Genomic DNA, 20163 nt, shown 5'->3' on the forward strand with positions numbered 1-20163 from the left:
TACTTATTGAATCAAAAATTATTTATGAAATTTCACCCAGCAATAAAATAAAATCTAATATTCTAATTTTAATTTCTGTTTCTGGATCAAAAAGGTCTAACAATTGTGGGAAATAATTTTAAATATTTGTGGTTAGAAGCATCATAATATATGGATATAAATGCACATTTAATCTAATTCTTTCTGCAGTTGTGAAAACGAATATAGTGTAAAAACATTACAAATAAATACAACGTTTTTGTCCTTGCACATGCAAATTTTTTGTCGTACAATGTTTTGATCATTTGCGATGTACAATCAATTGATTTGAAACTTTGATTGTGGTTTATGAAGCTATTTGCTTTCCACACGTTAACAATACATATTCCTTGACGAGATGTAACGACAATGATCGAACAACACCGAGTAAATCTAACTCGTTATATCGCCTAATTTAGTTTACTATGCATGCATTTTATGTGTTTTTTTATTTATGTATTTTTATTTCTTTATATTTACTATAAAAATTAATAAATAATAGGTAATTTATTTTTACAGTACATTTAAAATAAGAAATGCAGATGTTTTCTAAAAAGCGGGACATTTTTAAAAATCGGAGGGACGTGGGACACTCCTCCAAAAAGTGAGACTGTGCCCCCAAAATTGGGACGTGTGGTCACTTTACTATATTATGCTTTTCCTCTTTCAAGAAGTTCCTTGCTGTTTGTAACAATGGCTCTTTCAGATACTTTGATTCACCATGAAAGAGGTGCATTTCCTTCACAAAAGGAAGGAAAATGTAGAAATTGTTTTCTATACTGCTAGATGGCTTTCCTTACGGAGGAAAAATTTAAGAGAGCAGTTGATTCTAAATCAGACTATTCAGTGATATGCAGAAGAAAATGTATATTTCCATAGTATAGCTTTTTTTTTTTTTTTTTAAAGTCTGTTTTTTTAAAGTCTGTAAAGTTTAACTGTGATTTTAAGTAAAGATTTTAATTTATGTCACAAAATTAAGTGCCTTTATGAAGTGGTAACAAAAATGAATTTTATTATATTATAAAGTTACGTTATAAAATAAATTTCTTCATATTTGCTACTTTTTAGAAATTTTTAGGTTTTTTTTTTTAAATTTATCAAGTCTTCACCTTATTTTTTAATGCATCAGAAAAATTTTCCACAGATTTCATGATCATATTTTTTTTAAATTTACAAACATTCATGGCTTCGTAAACAAAAAAGCATTATGCATATGTTGCAGTGAACAAAAATGTTATTTATTGCCATAGTTTCTTGTAATGTTTAATTTGTTTTCTTGCATAACTGAAATTATCTGAATTCTTTAAAATTTTTTCCATGGAAAGACTCGCTAAAAAAATTTTAAAATGAGTGATATATAAATGATTAAAAACAAACTGTATGGAAATGTTAAACTTTAAGTTGCAGAATAGTCGAAATTTTAAGCTTAAATAATAAAAATGGTTTAAGAGCAAAAACCGACAAGAATTTAAAATATGCAGTGCTTAGTTCGAATACAACTTGTACTGCATATTTTAAATTCTTGTCGGTTTAAGTACTTATATTAGTGCAACCACCTTAATAGAAATCACCAAATCTCCAGGATGCATCAAACTCTAACAACCATGCACATAATAATGTTTAATAATAATGGGTTTAAACATCATCATTTTCATATACACTTTTTTGGTTGTATTTTACATTCCAGCAGTTTCTAAAGACAACTCGTGTCTTTAGAAACCACTGGTATTAAACTCAGTTTTAAATTACCCATTTATGGCATTTACCGGCAACTATAGAGACTCCTGTAAAACTTCAGGAATACAGTATTGTACCATAAAATTACTAAAGAGAACTCTTGATTTGAATCTGACCTTAAATCATAGCCACCAAATTTGCATCAGAATAAAAACCTGCTTGTAAGTAGGATTATTGATTGATTTTCAGGGTAGTACCAAATTAAAGCATAAAATATGTAAAGATATAATAAATAATATTTTTCAATTATTTATTACAATCACTCATTCTTTTCCTTCTGTAAAAAATTGTCAAACTATGCCAAGGCTAATATACATGCAAACATATATTAGTACCATAATATATGTGCAAACAATCCAAATTTAATGCAAAAATTAAGAGAGGGAAAAATGTAAATCAAAGTAAGACATGATCTATAAATTCACATCCTGAGGTATGAGGATTATCAGAACCTTTATATTTAAGGCCATGTTTCTTACCTTTCCTTTTCCCAAAGAAAGAGTAATAGTGGGCTTGTCAGGAATATCATCCATGTAATTATGAACAGGACTTCCAGTTAGTGACATAAGGACTTCACCTACACGAGGTTTTCTAACTACTCCCTTCAGTGTAGGCTTCCTGAAATATATATGCTAAGTTAATATTGCTATAAGACAATGTAAGAGAGCTCTCCTAACATTTTCAAACTATACAGTCAGGAGAAGTAAAAATAATATTTAAAAACAATATTTTCAAGGGAAATATTTAAAAATCAAGAAATTACTTAGGATCAAATTTGGGCGTAACAACAATACTGGGCAATCTGCTGTATTTTGATACAGGAGTAAGTAATGATGTTTCACTCTGAATTCTGCTAAGTCGAGAAAATATATTTGTTGATTGGCCTACATTGATGTTTGGCAGAGGCCTTGAACAAGATGCACTGAAACTTCTGTTTCTCTAAAAAAGTTAAAACAATAATCTTGAATTACAATACAAATTTGAAAACAAATGATGCTTTGATAAAGTAAAAATAAATTCTGCATATTTGCTCTTATTCTGTAACAGGATTCATACAAATTTCTACACATGGAAATTAAGTATTTTTAAGGATTTTCAAGGGCCACTAATGAAAAAAATTAAGGATCTATCAGCAGATGAGAACTGAATAAATTAAAGATATTATCTATGCTTGACTTCACTTTAATAATACCGTTAATAATCACTTAATTACCGTTAATAATCACAAAATAAATTCAACTTTGTCAAATTTATCAGCTAGCATTAAAGTGTAAATTTTCCTGAAACATTTAAATTTTAAAGATTAGCAAAAATTTTATATACATTTTACTGACAGTTAGCTTTATGTTTATTCTTTCTTTTACGCCTTGCTATGTCAAGCAACATAGGTTGAAATGAGAAGCGAAATCATAACATGATCTGTGACAGAAGTTTGTTAGTTGCTTCTCTTGAGAGAAACCTGCTGATCAGAACAGACCTGAATGCCTGTGACTGGCACAGATGGTGAGGGTTGAAATTTAGTCATAGTTAAGTAGTCCAGTTTGTGCTTTTAAAAAAAAAAAAAAAAAAAAAAAAAAAAAAAAAAAAATTTATGCTGTCTTTTGGGTCCACAGTAAGGATTAATGTAGGAATTCTCAACAAATGGCAAATTGCCCCCCTGGAGCAGAATTTCATTGTTTCAGGGGGGATGTGGTCAGTCTATTATTTATCTGTTAAGTACCGAGTTTTAGTTTATTAATATAAAAAACTACTTTTATTCATATTTGGGTGTTTATCAACATTTTCTGTAATTTTTCTTGTTTAATTTATAAAACATGTTTTTGAGAGTTTTAGAAAGTACAGGGGGAATAATGATCATCTAGAAATGGTGAAAGAGAAGCATGGGGTAAAAACGGTGAAGAACTTCTAGATTAATGAAAGACAATCACTTGTGTTAACATGCAGAGATAATTAGCAACGAGCAATTGGTTACAAATAATTAAATTACATAGTTTAAATATCCTTAGTCATTATAGACTAAAATGATCACTATTAAATTAAAAAAGGCATTATTAAAACCACAATCTAAGGATATTTTGCAATTTAATATAACAGATAATTACACATATAATTTATGACATTGGTTCTAAAGTGACATTAGAACAATTATACATCAAAACATTTGTGTTTCATAGCAACAACACAAATATTCACGTCTTTTTAATTTGAAAATTTTCAGACATTTTAGCTAATTTATATCAAATTCCTGTTTTTAATCATCTTTTCTACCACTAAGAAATTTGTTTAAAAAAACAAGCCAGCCTTCCCTCTAGTTTCTGCTTCATCTCCTAACTTGTTAATGCATCAACAATATATCTTTGAAGAATAACTTTTTTCCTCTTTATGTACTACATTTCTTGCTCAATAAGTTTTTATTTTAGAACTTTTGTATTTGATTACTGTAAAGGACCTTATTTTCACGAGCCCGTCGTAATCGCGAAAATTTAAGCCTCACGAAATACTTTCTTTTTTCCGCCTCAAATAATAATAAAAAATCAGAAATTTTTCACTTTACCAAAATTTAACAATTTATTGTACAGTTACAAGCTTTTTCTTGACAACTTTCTTTCTTATAACCATTTTTTGAATAATATACAACTATATTTCTTGAATATAAAACAATAAAATTAACAGAAGGCAGCTCCTTCAGTTAGAATACTATTTATACCAGATTCTTTGAAGCCATTCAAAATTATCTCATGTTTGGCTTCAATACCGTTAAATACGCGAACAAGCCAAGAAGGGTGTAAACAGTTTTAGTCATGACATCCGCAAGTCCACAGATTCTTTTTTCCTCTAGAAATCGAACTTTTCGGACAAAAGGAAGTTTCTTAAAATGCTTTATGCAAAAGATGTACTTTTAGAATTTTTTAACTTTCTCAACTTTACTTACATACTTTTGAAATTTTTCAACTTTCGATTCTGTTCATATAAAATTCACGAAATTTTCAACTCGTGAAATCACCGATATATTCATTTTCAGGAAAATTACGGCCCATGAAAACAAGGGCCTTTACAGTAAGTATTTATCTTATTCTATAAAAGTGCATGTATTTAGAATGTATAGAAGAAATTGATAATTTTACTGTTTTAGTAATATAAGCGCTGGGCATAATAACAAGTGATATATGGTCAGAGTGGGTGCCCGAATATTTAGAATTTAGTGAAGTACTGAGAAAAAAAAATCTAGGAATGGCAAAATTTAGAACTTGCAGAGATTGTATCAGGTGGGAAAATGCCTAGAGTCAAACCTGTGTACAGTGCATTGAGATATATAACATAAATCACTTATATTTTCATTTTCCAATTTTTTTATTAACAGAAGTTCCCCCCCCCCCTAGAAATGCTTATAGTATAAGATTTTCTACAGATGCTTCTAAAGATATATCTACAAGATCAGAGCCATCTTTGCAATTTTTCATACATGTGTTTAGTGAAAAAAGAAAATAAAGGGAGGATAAACACGTTAAGAGAACAACTTCTAGGATTAAAAGCAGAAAACTCAAATAATTATGTTTTCATTGTTCTTCCAAATTCTCCAAAAAATAAATTCACCACAAGCTTCCTATAAAATACATCCATTATGTGTTAATACCATGAAGGCAAATTTCATGTCACACTTTTTCTGGAAGCTTCTGGATTTGTAGGTCGATAAATTTTCAAATCCTTCTTTCCACTTTGGAGATGCAATGTCTAAAATCCTAAAGAAAAATTATCCCTACCAATTTCATAAGCATAAAAAACCAGAAAGTTATTTTAAAAAGGGGGAAGGACAGAGAAAAAAAGTATAATGTGAATTTCATAGAGAAAATTGATACAAATTTGAATATTCTGAGACAATTACACTGAAAACTGTTACATGAAAAAAATCTAGAAGAAAGCACATTATATTAATCTCTAAATAATTACAACAGCTATTTTGCTTTTGCTAAGAAGTGGTTTGGAAACTGTGCTTTACAGCATTTATTACCTTGCTTATTTTTCAGATTAAAAATATTCCAACAATAATTTGCCAAAATGAGAAGTAATGTCACTTTATAATGTGACAGGGGAAAATAAAAAGGTATTCTATTATCAGGACCAGATTCAGAAATGTAGGTATGTATGCATGTATATATGGATGTATGTGTACATTTATGCATGTATATATGTATGCACACATGCACAGATACCTACATTTCTCAATTTGGTTTCAATAACAGAAGAGTGCCAATAAAATGTTTTATTTTAATTTTATTCCTTAAATACAATTTTAATACATTATCATTATTTTAATGATATTTATCAATGTTATTATGTTTATAAAAAATTTACAAATCTTCGAATAAAAAATTTTGTATACAAAATCTTCAAAATGTTGATAAGTTGCTTAATTTAGCCCCGTTTAATAAAGGAATTTATATCCCAAAAGAGAAAAGTTGTTTTGGATGTAATATTTAATGAAGTCTTTATTTGTAAAAAAGAAATAATTCTGAAATACTTATGTCTCACTTCTTGCCCAGAAACTCGAATATCACATTATTTATATTAGAAGTAGAAAGGAATTCAAACAATAACCCAATATATGTTTGTCAATGAACTGCCAAAAAATACTCCTCCAAAATGCTAATACATACTTAAAATGGTTGTTGTAAAATACAGAAAAAAATGTCAGAAGACTTTTAAGGACCATGCAAACCCTAAGTAAAGGAAACTTTTTTTTTTTTTTTTTTTTGTAAACTTTGATGAAAAATAACAGAATTCTGCATTGTTTATAATGACGGGGGGGGGGGGGGGACGTTGCGGCACGCAATGAACTGGAAGTTGATCTGTCAGCACTATCCTTATCTTCAGGGCAGATGTTTTTATTTTATTCGGCTTATAATTCCTTACTAAATATAGTATTTCATCTCGATGTACTCCGTCTTTGATATGATTTCTCGTCAATAAATTCCTCGTCATTATAAATATCATGAATACACATCAAATAGTTTTCTGGTTGCAATTTTCTAATTTCGACTATGCGTAATGTATGCTTTACACATGCATGCGTTGAAAGAAATGTTTAATAAAGTAAACAAATAAATATTAAGCTTTTTTTTCTAAATTTTGATACCCTGTAGATCATAATTGCTCTTTGTTTCCTAAATTACGGTTTCATATTTTTAATGTTATAATTTCTGCATGCCATCTTACCAGATTTAAACTGATGATCTATAATCCGAAAAACCGATCATCCGGAATCGCCAAAGTCCCGATGAGTCCGGATTCAAGACTTTTGACTGTATTAGGTTCACCATATTTCATACATATTGAAACTGAAGCAGTAATCAACATATATAATGGATGCTTCAAGTTTATCTTCAAAATATCCAGCTTTGCAGGAAAAGGATCAGATCATATTTTGGGAAATTGCAATTCTAAAGGGAAAAAGAACAATTACCCCGAGAGTGATGAAATTTTCTGCTGCTAAATTTTGAAATAAGGGTGATATCATGCCATTTTCTTAATTTGAAGTACATCTTAACTCCATAGCAAGACTGAAGGCTCTATAATGATATGCCGATTTAGAAAATTCTCTTCTATTCTTGTATGTGGTAAATAAGGCATCAAAACTGGAACCAGTATTCTAGATAGGAATATGGAATTTAACAAACAGTTTCCAAGTTCTTGGAAATCTGTTACTTCTGTAAATGCACACTGTTTAAAGCTTATGAGGAGAATCTGGCCTAAATGTCTATCCCATATAAAGCTTTGCCAAAAGGAAAACTTTGAACACTATGAAATCTTGCAAGTGAAGAAGGCTGAGTTTAACTATTACTAGTTTTGTTTCAATAATAAATTCATCTAGCAACTATTTTCTTTCCTCATCCTGTTGAAAATTTGCAAACTTTATGTGTGATGAACCTGCATACAGTGTTGTTTCCGTACTGGAACTAACATAATCATAACCTTGAAACAAGTTTTTCAACTTGCATAAATGCTTGATTTACAATATCTATATTTAGTGGTATGACTGTGAGCAACTGCATTTTTACTTTGTATTAGATGGAAGATCTTTTTTATGACTGTGAGCAACTGCATTTTTACTTTGCACTAGATGGAAGATCTTTTTTATTCTCCTGGCGATTTCCATCACTGGATTCTTTTATAATGTTGAGTTTTTTATAAATAAAGCAATTCAACTTTCTATACGTGATGATAATTGACAATGATTCAGTTGTTGCTTTCTCTTTCAATGACGAGACACAAGTATGACTATAAACGAAATGCATAATAAATCTTGTTGGCTTCATGCACTTTTCTGGAGATATGTAGCTATTGTCATTAATGCAGCTGCTTGATCAACATGATCACCAGATTTCAAGTCATTTAAGTGCAAATAATCCTAAACCTGAATTCAGTATTTAGGAATTGTCAACAAATTTAACAGAAACCAAGATCTTGAGAAGTTGGTTCATCACTTAAAATGCCAAAATGCTCAAGAAGAATGACAACCTACTTAGATGTTAAGTCAAATATTCATTGAATAACCTAGAAAGATAAACAAATTTCCAGGCCTGTTTATAGTTAATAGAATTCCATGTTATACGGGTTTCTTTAGATTATCAACTGATTAATATTACACATTTCTAGTGATAGAATTCATAAAATCATGAAAATATCTTGTTAATTGCAAATATCACAGCATGTTAAACGTACAAATTTTAAATACAATATACATAAATTACACTGGCTCTGACATATTTTGTAATAAAATACATAAGGAATACCTTTTTAAGTTTTTTTTTTTTTTTTTTTATTAAAAATTTTAAATCCTTGTGCACCACATAGTATTACACAAGGCTTACAGAGGTAAGTAAAAAAAAAAAAACAAACAAATACAACAACACAACACAAAATAAAATAAACTTACAAATTCACAGATGATACGTAAGAGATAAATTTACAGAAAAAAGAGAAAGCCATTTTATGTTGAACAAAAACATGAAGAGGGGGAGGAAATGAAATATTCACAGAGTTTAACTTAGAAATGAGTTCCTTTCGTCCTTCCTTGAGCTTTGAACAATAGAACAATAAATGTTCGACATTTTGCACTCCCCCGAAACTGCATGAACACAAGTCTGTACTAGATAATCTAAATCTCTTCAGATATGAATTGAATTTACCATGTCCAGTTAGAAATTGAGTAACTTCAAAATTGCAGAAAAAGTGTTTATTATTCAGTCTGTGAGGAATGGAAGGAAAATATAGTTTAGTCAAAGAGGCAGTAGTAGAATTCCTGTATAGTTCATTCCACTCGAGTATTGTATCATCCCTACTTTTGTTCTTGTAAAATGACTTAGGAAGTATCATTGGAGTAATTACTTGAAGATGTGTAGCTTGTTTTGCCAACCAATCAGCCCGTTCATTTCCTAGATTGCCAGTGTGGCCACGTACATGAGAAAAGATAACATCAACACCTTTATTATTAAGGTCTTTAAGAAGAGCATGGGAAGTCACAATTAATTTATTATATGAGAAGATATTCCTAAGAGAAAATAAGGATGAAAGAGAATCAGTGCGAATAAGAAATTTAGCACTTAGCGAACAGTTGTTAGATATCCACTTAATTGACTCACTAATGCACAGTAATTCGGCTTGGAAAACACTGCATTCATTGGGAATTCTAAAGAGTTTGTATTCCAGTTCAGAACCATTATGAAAAACGACATAAGCTAATCCAACTCGATTATTAATTTTACTGCCATCTGTATAACACACAACAGGGAAATTATCATCAACAGAATTGTCATAAATGATAGTTTGAATTGGCAAACGATTGGCAGGATGAGGAAGATCTTCAAACAACACCTTGGCATCGAACATAAATTTGCTGATGGTACCTTTAAACTTTTTGTCATTCAAAACATGAAGGTCAATCGGAGGAAATCCTGAAATTGCGAAACAGGCTTCATAGCTAATTGTTCTGTAGCCACGCACAACTCTTAGTAAAATTCTTCTTTGAATTCTGCGAAGTATACGGGAATTAATCTTCTTTTCTAAAGCTGTTCCCCACACTCTAGAAGCATAGCAAATAAAGGGGACAATACCCTGCTTATAAATCATATCAATAACATTAACTTTTAAACCAAAAGTATTGCAAGAGACACGATTAAGTCCTCTAAGTATATTTTCACACTTATTGGATAAATACATAATATGATTTTTCCAACAAAACTTATGATCAAGAATAACGCCTAAATATTTAATTTCATTCACCGTTTCGAGTAAGGTATTATCCAAGTACAGTTGTTGGTTTGTATAGCTGACATGCTTTCTTTTAATTATCATAATTTTAGATTTATTAGGATTGAATTCCAATTTCTGTTCTCTGGACCAATTGGAAATAATAGTAAGGGTGTTTTGAGCCGTATTAAAGAGAGTAATGGGACACTTCTCTTGAAAGCAAATTAGTAGATCATCAGCAAAAGCAATTGTTTTACAACTCGGACAATGTGAGAGTCTATTGAGTAGATCATTCATAATTAAATTCCTCAATAAAGGTCCGGAAACCGAGCCTTGAGGGCAACCTCTTTCCAAAATGCGGGAGGAAGAAACGTGGCCAAGGGAGAGCAATGCAGATCTGTCATGCAGAAAATCTTTAATAAGGTGGTAAATATTACACGGAACACCAGCTTTCCTTAAAAAAAAAAAACAAGTATCCCAGGACACCAGGCGTGGTCGAAAGCACCTTTGATATCAAGAAACACTAAAACTGTGTGTAAATTTCTCTTCTTACCTTCATCCACTATGTCTTTTAAGTACAAAAGAGCCTCTTCACAACTCTTATGAGGGGTAAAACCAAACTGTGCTTTATTTAGCAGTTTTTTATTATGCAAGAACCAGGTAATTCTATTAACAAACAGCTTTTCTAGGCATTTTCCTAAACTGGGAAGAAGACTAATGCATCTCAAGTTATCTAAATGCGGGATACGAGGACCACTATTCTTAGGGATTAAAACGACATTCGCTGTTTTCCAGCAACGAGGAAATGAACCAAGCCTCAGACAAGTATTGAAGATTTTGGAGAATAAATTTGGAAACATTCTATGAACTTGCTTCAAAATTTCGTTTGAAATAGAATCAAGACCAGGGGCTTTATTGCATTTAAGTTTTTCTATAACACTATTAATTTCTGACATAGTAAATGGAGGATCTGGATTAGCAACATAATTTAACGAAGCTTCAGCCCTAATCATTCTATGAAACGAATTATCCGTGCTAAAATGGTCCATGGGAAAGCTTCTGTTAAGAACCTCATTAACAGTTTCTTCAAGCGACTTTGTACAATTACCAGATGGGAGATAAATTCCACTGACTTCAATTCCTTTCATAAAATTTTTCTTTATACCATTCGTATATATTTTTTTCCAAACATTCCTTTCATTTATACTCATTAGGAATTCTCTCCAAGACTTAAGCTTTGCATCCTGGAGCTTTAAACTGTAACTATGCCTTAAGTGAAGATATTTTTGTTTATATAACTCTCTAAGAGTAGGGTTACGATTTCGTTGAAACCTACGTCTAGCAGCGTTAACCTGTTTTCTCATACAATCGATTTCAGTAGTCCACCAAGGTACCTTATGAACCCGTGACTTTTTTAGAGGCATGGAAGCCTTAGATGCGTTATAGAGAATCGAGACAAAATTTTCTAGTCGAGAGTTTAATGCATGCTTATCCGTACAGCACTCAATAAACTGCGAAAACTCATCAATCGACTGCTTACATGTATTGTAAAAAATATTCCAGTTAGCTTTCTTTACACTGAAGACAGTTTTGCTGTTTTTTCTGTCATAGAAAGTGTTATTAGAAGCTACAGAAAGTTCAAACTCAATCGCACAGTGATCAGAAAGGGATTCATAGTCTGGTTGACACCAACACAAAATATCTGCAAGAAGATCAGATCCCACAACCGTAATGTCAATATAGCTTGAACCTTGAGTACTACAGAAAGTAGGACCACAGTCTTCGTTTAGAACGAACAAATTATTCATACTTAAAAATTCACAAAGTTTAACCCCTCGAGAATCTGAAACTGGACTATGCCAAATTTCAGATTTGCTGTTGGCATCCATAGCCCAAATCAATCTATTACAATTTTTTGAAGCTAATGCTACATTAATTTTATGCAGATCCAAGTCGATATTTCTATTAGGTTCAAAATAATAGGAAAAAAAGATAAAATCTTGAGTATTGAGAGTAACATGAATAAACACCATATTATAATCAAGATTATTAATATCAAACAGAGTAGACAGCTTTTGATTTCGTACAATAATAGCAGCTTTAATGGTATCACTATTAGCATCAAAGTAAACCCGGTAAGAGGAAGGCAAGTTGGGAAGAGAGCATTTATAAGAGTGAGGCTCCTGAACAAGAGCGATATCAATGTTAGAATTTTCCATTTTTAAAACAAGCTGCTGAGTAGCCATTTTCGAACGATGAAGATTAAGTTGAATAATTTTAAGAACAGAAAAGGGAAAGTTAGCCATAATTAATTTGAGAAATTATTCTATTCTTCATAAAAATGTGAGAAGGACAATTTTTATTTTAATATATATACAGACTGCATTTATCAGGAGATAGATGCATAATGCAAAAAAACCACAAACTTAAGAATTTTTGTCCTACATATTTCATACTGTACTATTAAATGTACCTATGCAAATCCATCCATACATATATAACTTATCTTTTCTGAAAATAAAGGGACTTACCTCTTTTGTTTTCAAAGCTTTTTTTTCACTTATTAATTTCAACCTGAAATGAAATTTTACATATTTATTTTTAAATAAAAGACTACTATGAATTATGTCAGGAAAAATTATCTATCATGAAAGATAAATCAAGTATAACTTTATTGGTTTCCAAAGAACTGAATTTTAGATGCATATTAATTTTTTTTTCTAGGGTAAACAAAAATCATGAACAGAATACAATTAACATTTAAAGATATTATAATTAGAATAGCGATAGAATTACCTTTGAAGCTTAAAAATTACTGCTTAATTTTGATCTAACATTTTCCATAATTTTAAGAAATATACAGGGTGATTCTAAATTACTTTTACAAATTAAGAGAGGTGATAGTACTTATCCAGATGAGCAATAATTACCATAGAATATAGGGTTGCATTCCACTCTGACAGGCAGAAAAGAAGAATATTAGAATTCCAATCTGAACTTACAACAGTGTTGGGAAAGCGAATGAACGAGACCAAATGTTACACAACCAGTTTAGTGACAAACTCACAGAGAGTGTACAAAACGGATAAAACCCAAAATTTAGCAATCGAGTGTTAATTACAGCTGAGACTTCGATAGCTAACACTCAAATGCACATCTTTGGTTGGCAAGGTCTCAACCTCGCAAATGATTGCAACAAGTTAATTATCTAAATTATAAGGGGCGGGGAACTACCTTGATATCAAGTATCAAGATAGCAGTCGTTTTTCTCTTATCCATCTTCTATCTTTTCTTCATGGACTTACTCTACTGCACTCATTCTACTTGAAGCACCCTTCTACAGGACACAAAGTTTTGACAGCTGGAATGCAGCACAAGCTTTTCATGCTAATCTCAGCATGCAGTGGACGTTGGAGTTAGTTGACAATATTCAACCCTTGATTGCATAATTAACGTGTTGCAATCATTTGTGAGGTTGAGACCTTGCCAACCTAAGATGTGCATTTGAGTTTTTGCCATTTAAACAAAATATATGCAAGTCTCTAAATCAGACTGGATCGAACTGAAAGTAATAAACAGAGAGTGTTATTTCACAGAACATTTATTGACAAACACCAAAGACGAACTTATACATATACATAATTATGACATCACGGTTTCTTTTTACAAATAAACACTACTGCCATCTATTGGCTACTATAGTTATAAACTTATATTTAACACCCCCCATGCATCCGTAAACGTATGCATCAGTTTTATTGAACTTCAAGATTATAAAGTCTTTCAATTAGTCTTCTAACAACACCCTTATCCAACTGAATCTCATAAGATGTAATTCTACCATCTCTTCCATAAAATAATTCCTTAATCCTTTATTATTATTAGAGCATTTTTGTAAAAGGTTTTATAAAGAATATTTGTTAGAATTAAGATCAGTTAGTTTTCAAAAACTCCAGAAAATTCTCCCGTGTTTAAAATTAATGATGTAGATAATGTGATAATGTGCGTTTCACATTATCTTCTCGTACAAGTACTACATCATTAATATATTAAGATACGTTTTAAACAAGTTTTTACAGATCTTACCAAATGTTCCCAGAATCCACCCCATCAAGGAGCACATTTTACAATAAATTTCGATTAAAACCCATTTTTCCCAAGGAAATTTAAAACCTTTGCATCTTTACACAATTTAACAAATATTTTAATTCACGATCAGCAGTTTTAAAGGTCTTAGCATTATCAGAATAAATAACTACAAATACCTCTACGTGCAAAAAAAATCTACACAATGCTTCAATGAAACACTCTGTACTTAAATTTGATAGCGATTCTAAATGGACTCCTCGAGTCACTGCACAGGTAAACAATGAGATATACACTTTTGTTCCATCTTTTAAATACAAAGGGCCAGCAAAATCTAGGCTACTTACCTCAAATGGTTTCTCCATTTGACCAGCAAGAAGAGGAGTCGATATCTTGTGTCCACTATATTTTTTACAAAATCTACAATTATGTAACACAGATTTTACAAAACGTGTAGCTTTTAAAATCCAAAATTTCCCTCTTACTTGTACTAAAGTTCCATTTACACCCCTATGAAGTACCTTTTCATAACAATTCAAAATAACTAAATGAGAAAAGTAATTATTTGGTAATATTATAAGCTGAATTTCATCAACATTTAATGATGACTTCTTTTTCATCCAATACCAGATTTAACCCAAACAATTTGGAATTATGAGACAATGGTTTTTTACATTTAATATCATTCAATTCTGCACAAAAATACTCACCTTGTGATAAGTTAATCCAATAACACATAGCATTACATATTTCACTTTTGGTCACAGGACCAATCACTCTATTCTGCGACTTCAAATTCTTAATGAATCTAAATATATATCACGTGACTCTTAAAAGTTTACTTAAGTTCTCTATTTTTAACACAGGCTGTAAAGGTTGAACACTGCTTGAGTCACAACTCTTTCGTTAGCACTATCTAGTATGTTACAATGCTCGTTCACTTTAGGCCAATTTATTTCATCTTGATCAAGCCATGGAGGAGCATGCTACCACATTCGATCTTGTACGAATGTTTTCCACCGCCGTGATGAGTTCTTTATCCAGTGAAGCACAATAAGAGAATCTGTCCATAAATGAATCTTAGCTTGAGGAAAATGCATACGGACTATAGTTACAAGCATCTAACACTGCTGCCATGAGCTCAAGTCTTGGTAAAGAAAATTTTTTCAGAGCAGCCACTCTGCTCTTGGCTATCACTAAATTTGCTCCAGAATATTTTAAGCTACAGAATTCCACATACACTGCTGCTCCGTAAGCACTTTGAGATGAATCACAAAAACAATGTAGTTCCAGTATTTCAGGTGTTTCATCAACATCCCGAAAATACCACCAAGGTATCTGAATATTAGGTAGATCACATAGTTGCCTATACCATTTGTTTCACTTTTCTTGCAATTCAGGTGGGATAATTTCATCCCAATCAACACCTTTCAGCCACAAATCTTGAAACAGAACTTTTGCTTGAATAACATATGAAGCAAGAAACCCAACAGGATCGAAGATTTTTGAAGCGGCTTTGAAAACACATTTTTTTCCTAAAACTGATTATCAATAACTTCCTTATATTGCGCATAAAAGTTCAAATTTGATTTAAATTGTTCGATCAGATTTAAAAATTGTCTTTCAGCATTCTTAAAATTGTCACTTTCTCATCTTCCCATGGAAGTCTAACTTTGTATCTATCACCCTTTTGTGTAATTGAGTTGTTAAATATCTGCAACGCCATTTCATTTTGTTTCATTCATTCGCATGCGTTAACGCATTATGCATTGACGCATGCACAGAAAGTTTGTAGCTTTGAGGTCCGGATTATTGATCATTCCGGATTAACGACTTTTGACTGTATAATCTTATTTGCTATGATTAAAAAGCATTAAATTTGATAAGCTAAAACAGCGTGCAAAATCGCTGACAAAATTTAATTCTAAAAAAGAAAGCACTAAAATTATGAGACAGTGCTCTAATGTTTGAGAAAGAGATGACTCCTATCTGATTTTCAAGTATATTGGCACGAGACGAAACCTGCGGTTTTTGCCAAAATGTAGCCAAACTGTCCCAAAGAAGAGGGAAACAATTCGTAGCCAGCGGCTATTCTGAGCAGCGACAATGGACCACCCAGAGATCTACAGATAGGCGATTCTCTAAAATAGGGAGGGGATGGCTGGTACGACAGTTGTACCACAGCCATCATTAAAGAAAGTCATTTTCCTGGTACAACTGCTGTACTACCGGCTTTAAGAGGTTAATAATTCATGTTATCCAGGATATCTATTTTGGGAGGCATTTATGGTGGCAACAATTTGAAGAGTGAAACAACGCTTGTAGTGAATCAATGCAAAATGCCAAAACAAAGTTAATAGTACTTCTGAGCAAATTGCCCCTTTGGATTAATATAAAGTTGGTAGGTTTCCAGACTATATGAGATCATATGATGATAACACCATAACACTTTATATAAAATCTTTAATTTTTTGCAAGATCAGCATAGAGAAGAAACATACTTTCTCTAGCTATATTAGTAGAAGAGGCGGAAAAGGCTCCCTTTTTTTAATAATTTATGTTATCCAGGATATTCATTTTGAAGAGCATTTATAACAAATGTGGCTAAACTTTGTTAGGAGGAGCAGCATGCGAGTTCAGGAAAACTGAAGAGCTCTTAATAGATTTATTACAAGCCAAAATTAGATATTTATATCATTTTATAAACAGCAAACCAATATTTAACTATAAAGAAATGCTTTAAATAATTTAACAATAATATTATACTTCAAAATTCGTGTTATTATAAGTATAAATAAATAATTCTTGTTGCTCCTGTGCTGCATTCATAAAAGTCTGGTATCTTTAATTACGGCAAAACACGCGAGGTCTATGCCTAAGGGTAGGATGTGTTTGAGGAGGACTTTCTAATGGAAACTGGCTCGTATACACATTACACATAGGGAAAATCATGAAAATGCCAATGCAGCCAGCCCATTTGCCAAGTCTTGAAGCATGGACAGAAATGACTTAATCTCAGCTGCCGGTGGACTTTATTCTGTAAAGTATGCTTCTACAATACACAATTCCGCACTTTTGAATGAAATTTCTCAAGCAGAAAACCAAGCATTTTCTTGTTTTTCTCTCCACCTGAGTCCGATTTTATTGTCAACCAGTTTTAATAAGAATAACCTGGGAAACAAAGAACATTTATTCACCTTCCAATAAAGTAAAAAGCTGTTCATTCATCTGCACAATAATACAGCAATTTTGAGCAGAGGGGAAAACAATTTTCCCTTGTTTTTACCTGCAAATCAAGTAAGACGAGATACAATAATCTGCAGAGAAACTGCAGTTTGATGTGTAAAAATGATTTAAAATTACAATTCCATGATACAGGCAGAATGAAACTGCAGCAAAAACATATGCACAAAAGTGCCCAATCTAGCAAACACACCCATTTAATCACAGTCTGCACATAAATTTAGATAGTTCCATATTTTCAAGGTCACCATTGAAATATTGGTTTAATTTTTGAAGCCGTTGATAACATTACAGATCTTACACCCTAGGATAAAACATCTACAATAGAATTTTCTCAAAGAAAAGGCATTTATGCTCGAAAAACTGTGTTTTATAGGTAACTCAAGAGCAAAATGCCATCGCAGAAAAGAATCTTATAATGAGAAGAAAGGATTAAGAACACAAAATTGGTTCGAAGGATGGAAAATCTCCTTTCTTACAGCAGTTAGCTTCATCTATTTTTGGAATCAGGACATGACATCTACTGAATGGACTGTAAACTCCAGCTAAAGATAAGCAGAATACAACTGTAAGCTGAAAGAGTTACAAGCATAAGGCATGTCCCAGAGCTTTAATTGTTTGGTCTGTGTTGAAAATCTGGGGATGCTATAACATTAAACGAATTACGTATTTCGCTTCAAGCAAACTGAAATGGAATAGGTTTTAAGGAGATGTGTCATAATGATGAAAAAGCATTTTAGGATAATTTTATAAGATTAAGAGGTTTACCATTTGGTTGCTCAAAAGAGAAACTAGCTCAGTTCTTTATAGGATTGGAGATTGTCCAAAATGGGATTACCCTGACAACTGACTTCTAAGAGTAGAGCACTGGGGAGGGTTATGTACAGTTTGCATCACAAGAAATAGTGGAGAAGGTGATGGGGAAATGCAAAAAATTAGGCACAGAGTGAAATCTTTAAAAGCAATTTAGAAGAAATAGATTGAGCAATGGGTATGGGTCCTATATGAATGAGATCATACTCTTATGCTTGGAAGCCACTGTAATGTAAGTAAAAAAATTCTGAGTATGAGAGCAATGATCGAATGTCATTAACAAGAACAAAGAGATTACTAAAAGCAGAACTAAAAAAATATATTGGGAAAATCTGTGTACATGGTAGAAGGAGGAGTCGGATATTTTGACCAATGATAGCTGTGACACCCTCTTAATGTTTTTATAGCTATCACGAGGTAATCTTCAATTATGAAATGCACAGTTCCGAGAAATGACCTGAAAATCTACATGAAGTTCTGAAGATGATCCTCTTTTATTCTCCCCTCCCATTTAGTTATATCCACAGAGAAAGTATATGCACATACATATAGTTGTGATTATTGTGGGAATATAGTGCTTAGCTTGTTTCGGAAGCTGTGTTTAACATTTGACCCTAGGTTGTTCATCATTTGCCCTACGTTTTGAAACTTCAGAGGGATTTTCCCCCCCTCCATTGTGAGCCATGGATCATTAATTCAAATACAGATGTAAGACTGTATGTATTTAACATATTATGTTAAATTTTCTAATCTTAACCATCACAATTTGTTGAAGTTAAAGAAATTTTAATACATTATTCTCTTCTTGTTTATGGTGTAATTTTCTTGTTTTCACAATTATTATTTTAAATTTATTTTGAACATGACTAATAGCTAATCCGAAAAATACCGTTAGAGGCCAATGGCGGCATTTTCTTGAAACAGAGTAAATTCCACATAAGTCATCAACAGTATCAACACCACCTTTTGTAGAGTTGTAAAAAGTTATCATTTTGGGCTTGAGCTGCTCTTTTGACAATGGATTGATTTGATTATCCTCATGCATGGATGACAGAAGAAACAAGAAACAATTTACTCTTTTTTGGAACATATGACGAAAGAGTTAATTTTCTAGCTCTAATCCAAAAAGTGAAGACTACAGAGGCCTGTTTTTATTTGGCAGAAATTCTAGTGGAATTTCATGCTTATCTTTTCGAAGTGTTCTAATACATGTCAATGTGTGTATCAACAATTCATTTGCCAAAGGAATAGTTATATACCAATTGTCTGTAGTTATATTTCTTCCTGTGCCACTTGTGGGTGCAATAAGTTTTTGTACAACATCCAATGCTGCATTTGATTGTCTATATGGTCCGACAGGCTGCTGACCTGCATAAATTTCTAGGTTGTATGTGTAAAATATACGAGAATTGCACAAAGCAAAAATTTTTATTCAGGGTAAGTACACATTTCTGCACACGGCAATTAAGTACTTTTAAGGGCCATTGATAAAAAAAATTAAGGACCTATGAGCAAATGGGAACTGAATAAATTCAATTAAAAATATTATTCTATGCCTGAATTTCACTTTTGTAATACCATCCTAAAAATAAAATAGATCCCTAAGTAGTATGCATTATTACTAAACATAAATTAACATAATTATTAATAAGTTTAAGAATAAAATAAAGTTCACACAGTTTATCAAGTAGCATTAAAAATTTTACACTTATAATAGGTTGGACATATTTGAAAGATGATAAGTGACAATTACGTTTTACTAATAGTTAGCTTTATGCTGATTTTTTTGTCTCATTTTGTCACATTCTTGATCAGTCTAGAGCAGAGGTTCTCAACCGGTGGTACACGTATAGTACACAAAGAAGCAAAGTATTTTTAGCCATTTATTTCAAAAATTAAAATCCCAACATCCGGTAACACTCGTAAATTTATGTGATCTGAGCTTTGTTCAAGATTGGTGGTGGTTGTAAGAAATTTTATGTGGAAATATATTTTAATCGCCAAAGAGGGCGTAAATCT

The 20163-nt window shown here is 31.7% G+C and overlaps 1 protein-coding gene across 2 annotated transcripts in view; it reads right to left on the bottom strand.

Moving 5' to 3' along the window:
- Positions 1–20163, bottom strand: part of LOC118205157 (uncharacterized) — a 61147-nt gene that overhangs the window by 8920 nt on the left and 32064 nt on the right. For both annotated transcript variants that reach the window (XM_085813206.1, XM_085813207.1), the window contains exons 3-5: positions 12534–12576; positions 2519–2694; positions 2235–2373 (exon numbers count right to left, since the gene is read on the bottom strand). In XM_085813206.1, coding sequence (XP_085669332.1) covers positions 2235–2373; positions 2519–2694; positions 12534–12576 — 358 coding nt within the window. The remainder of the gene's footprint in view (positions 1–2234; positions 2374–2518; positions 2695–12533; positions 12577–20163) is intronic.

This window comes from Stegodyphus dumicola, chromosome 3, assembly GCF_044657685.1.
Source record: "Stegodyphus dumicola isolate Sdum_Otavi_A_Nest chromosome 3, ASM4465768v1".
NCBI classification, from domain to species: Eukaryota; Metazoa; Arthropoda; class Arachnida; order Araneae; family Eresidae; genus Stegodyphus; species Stegodyphus dumicola.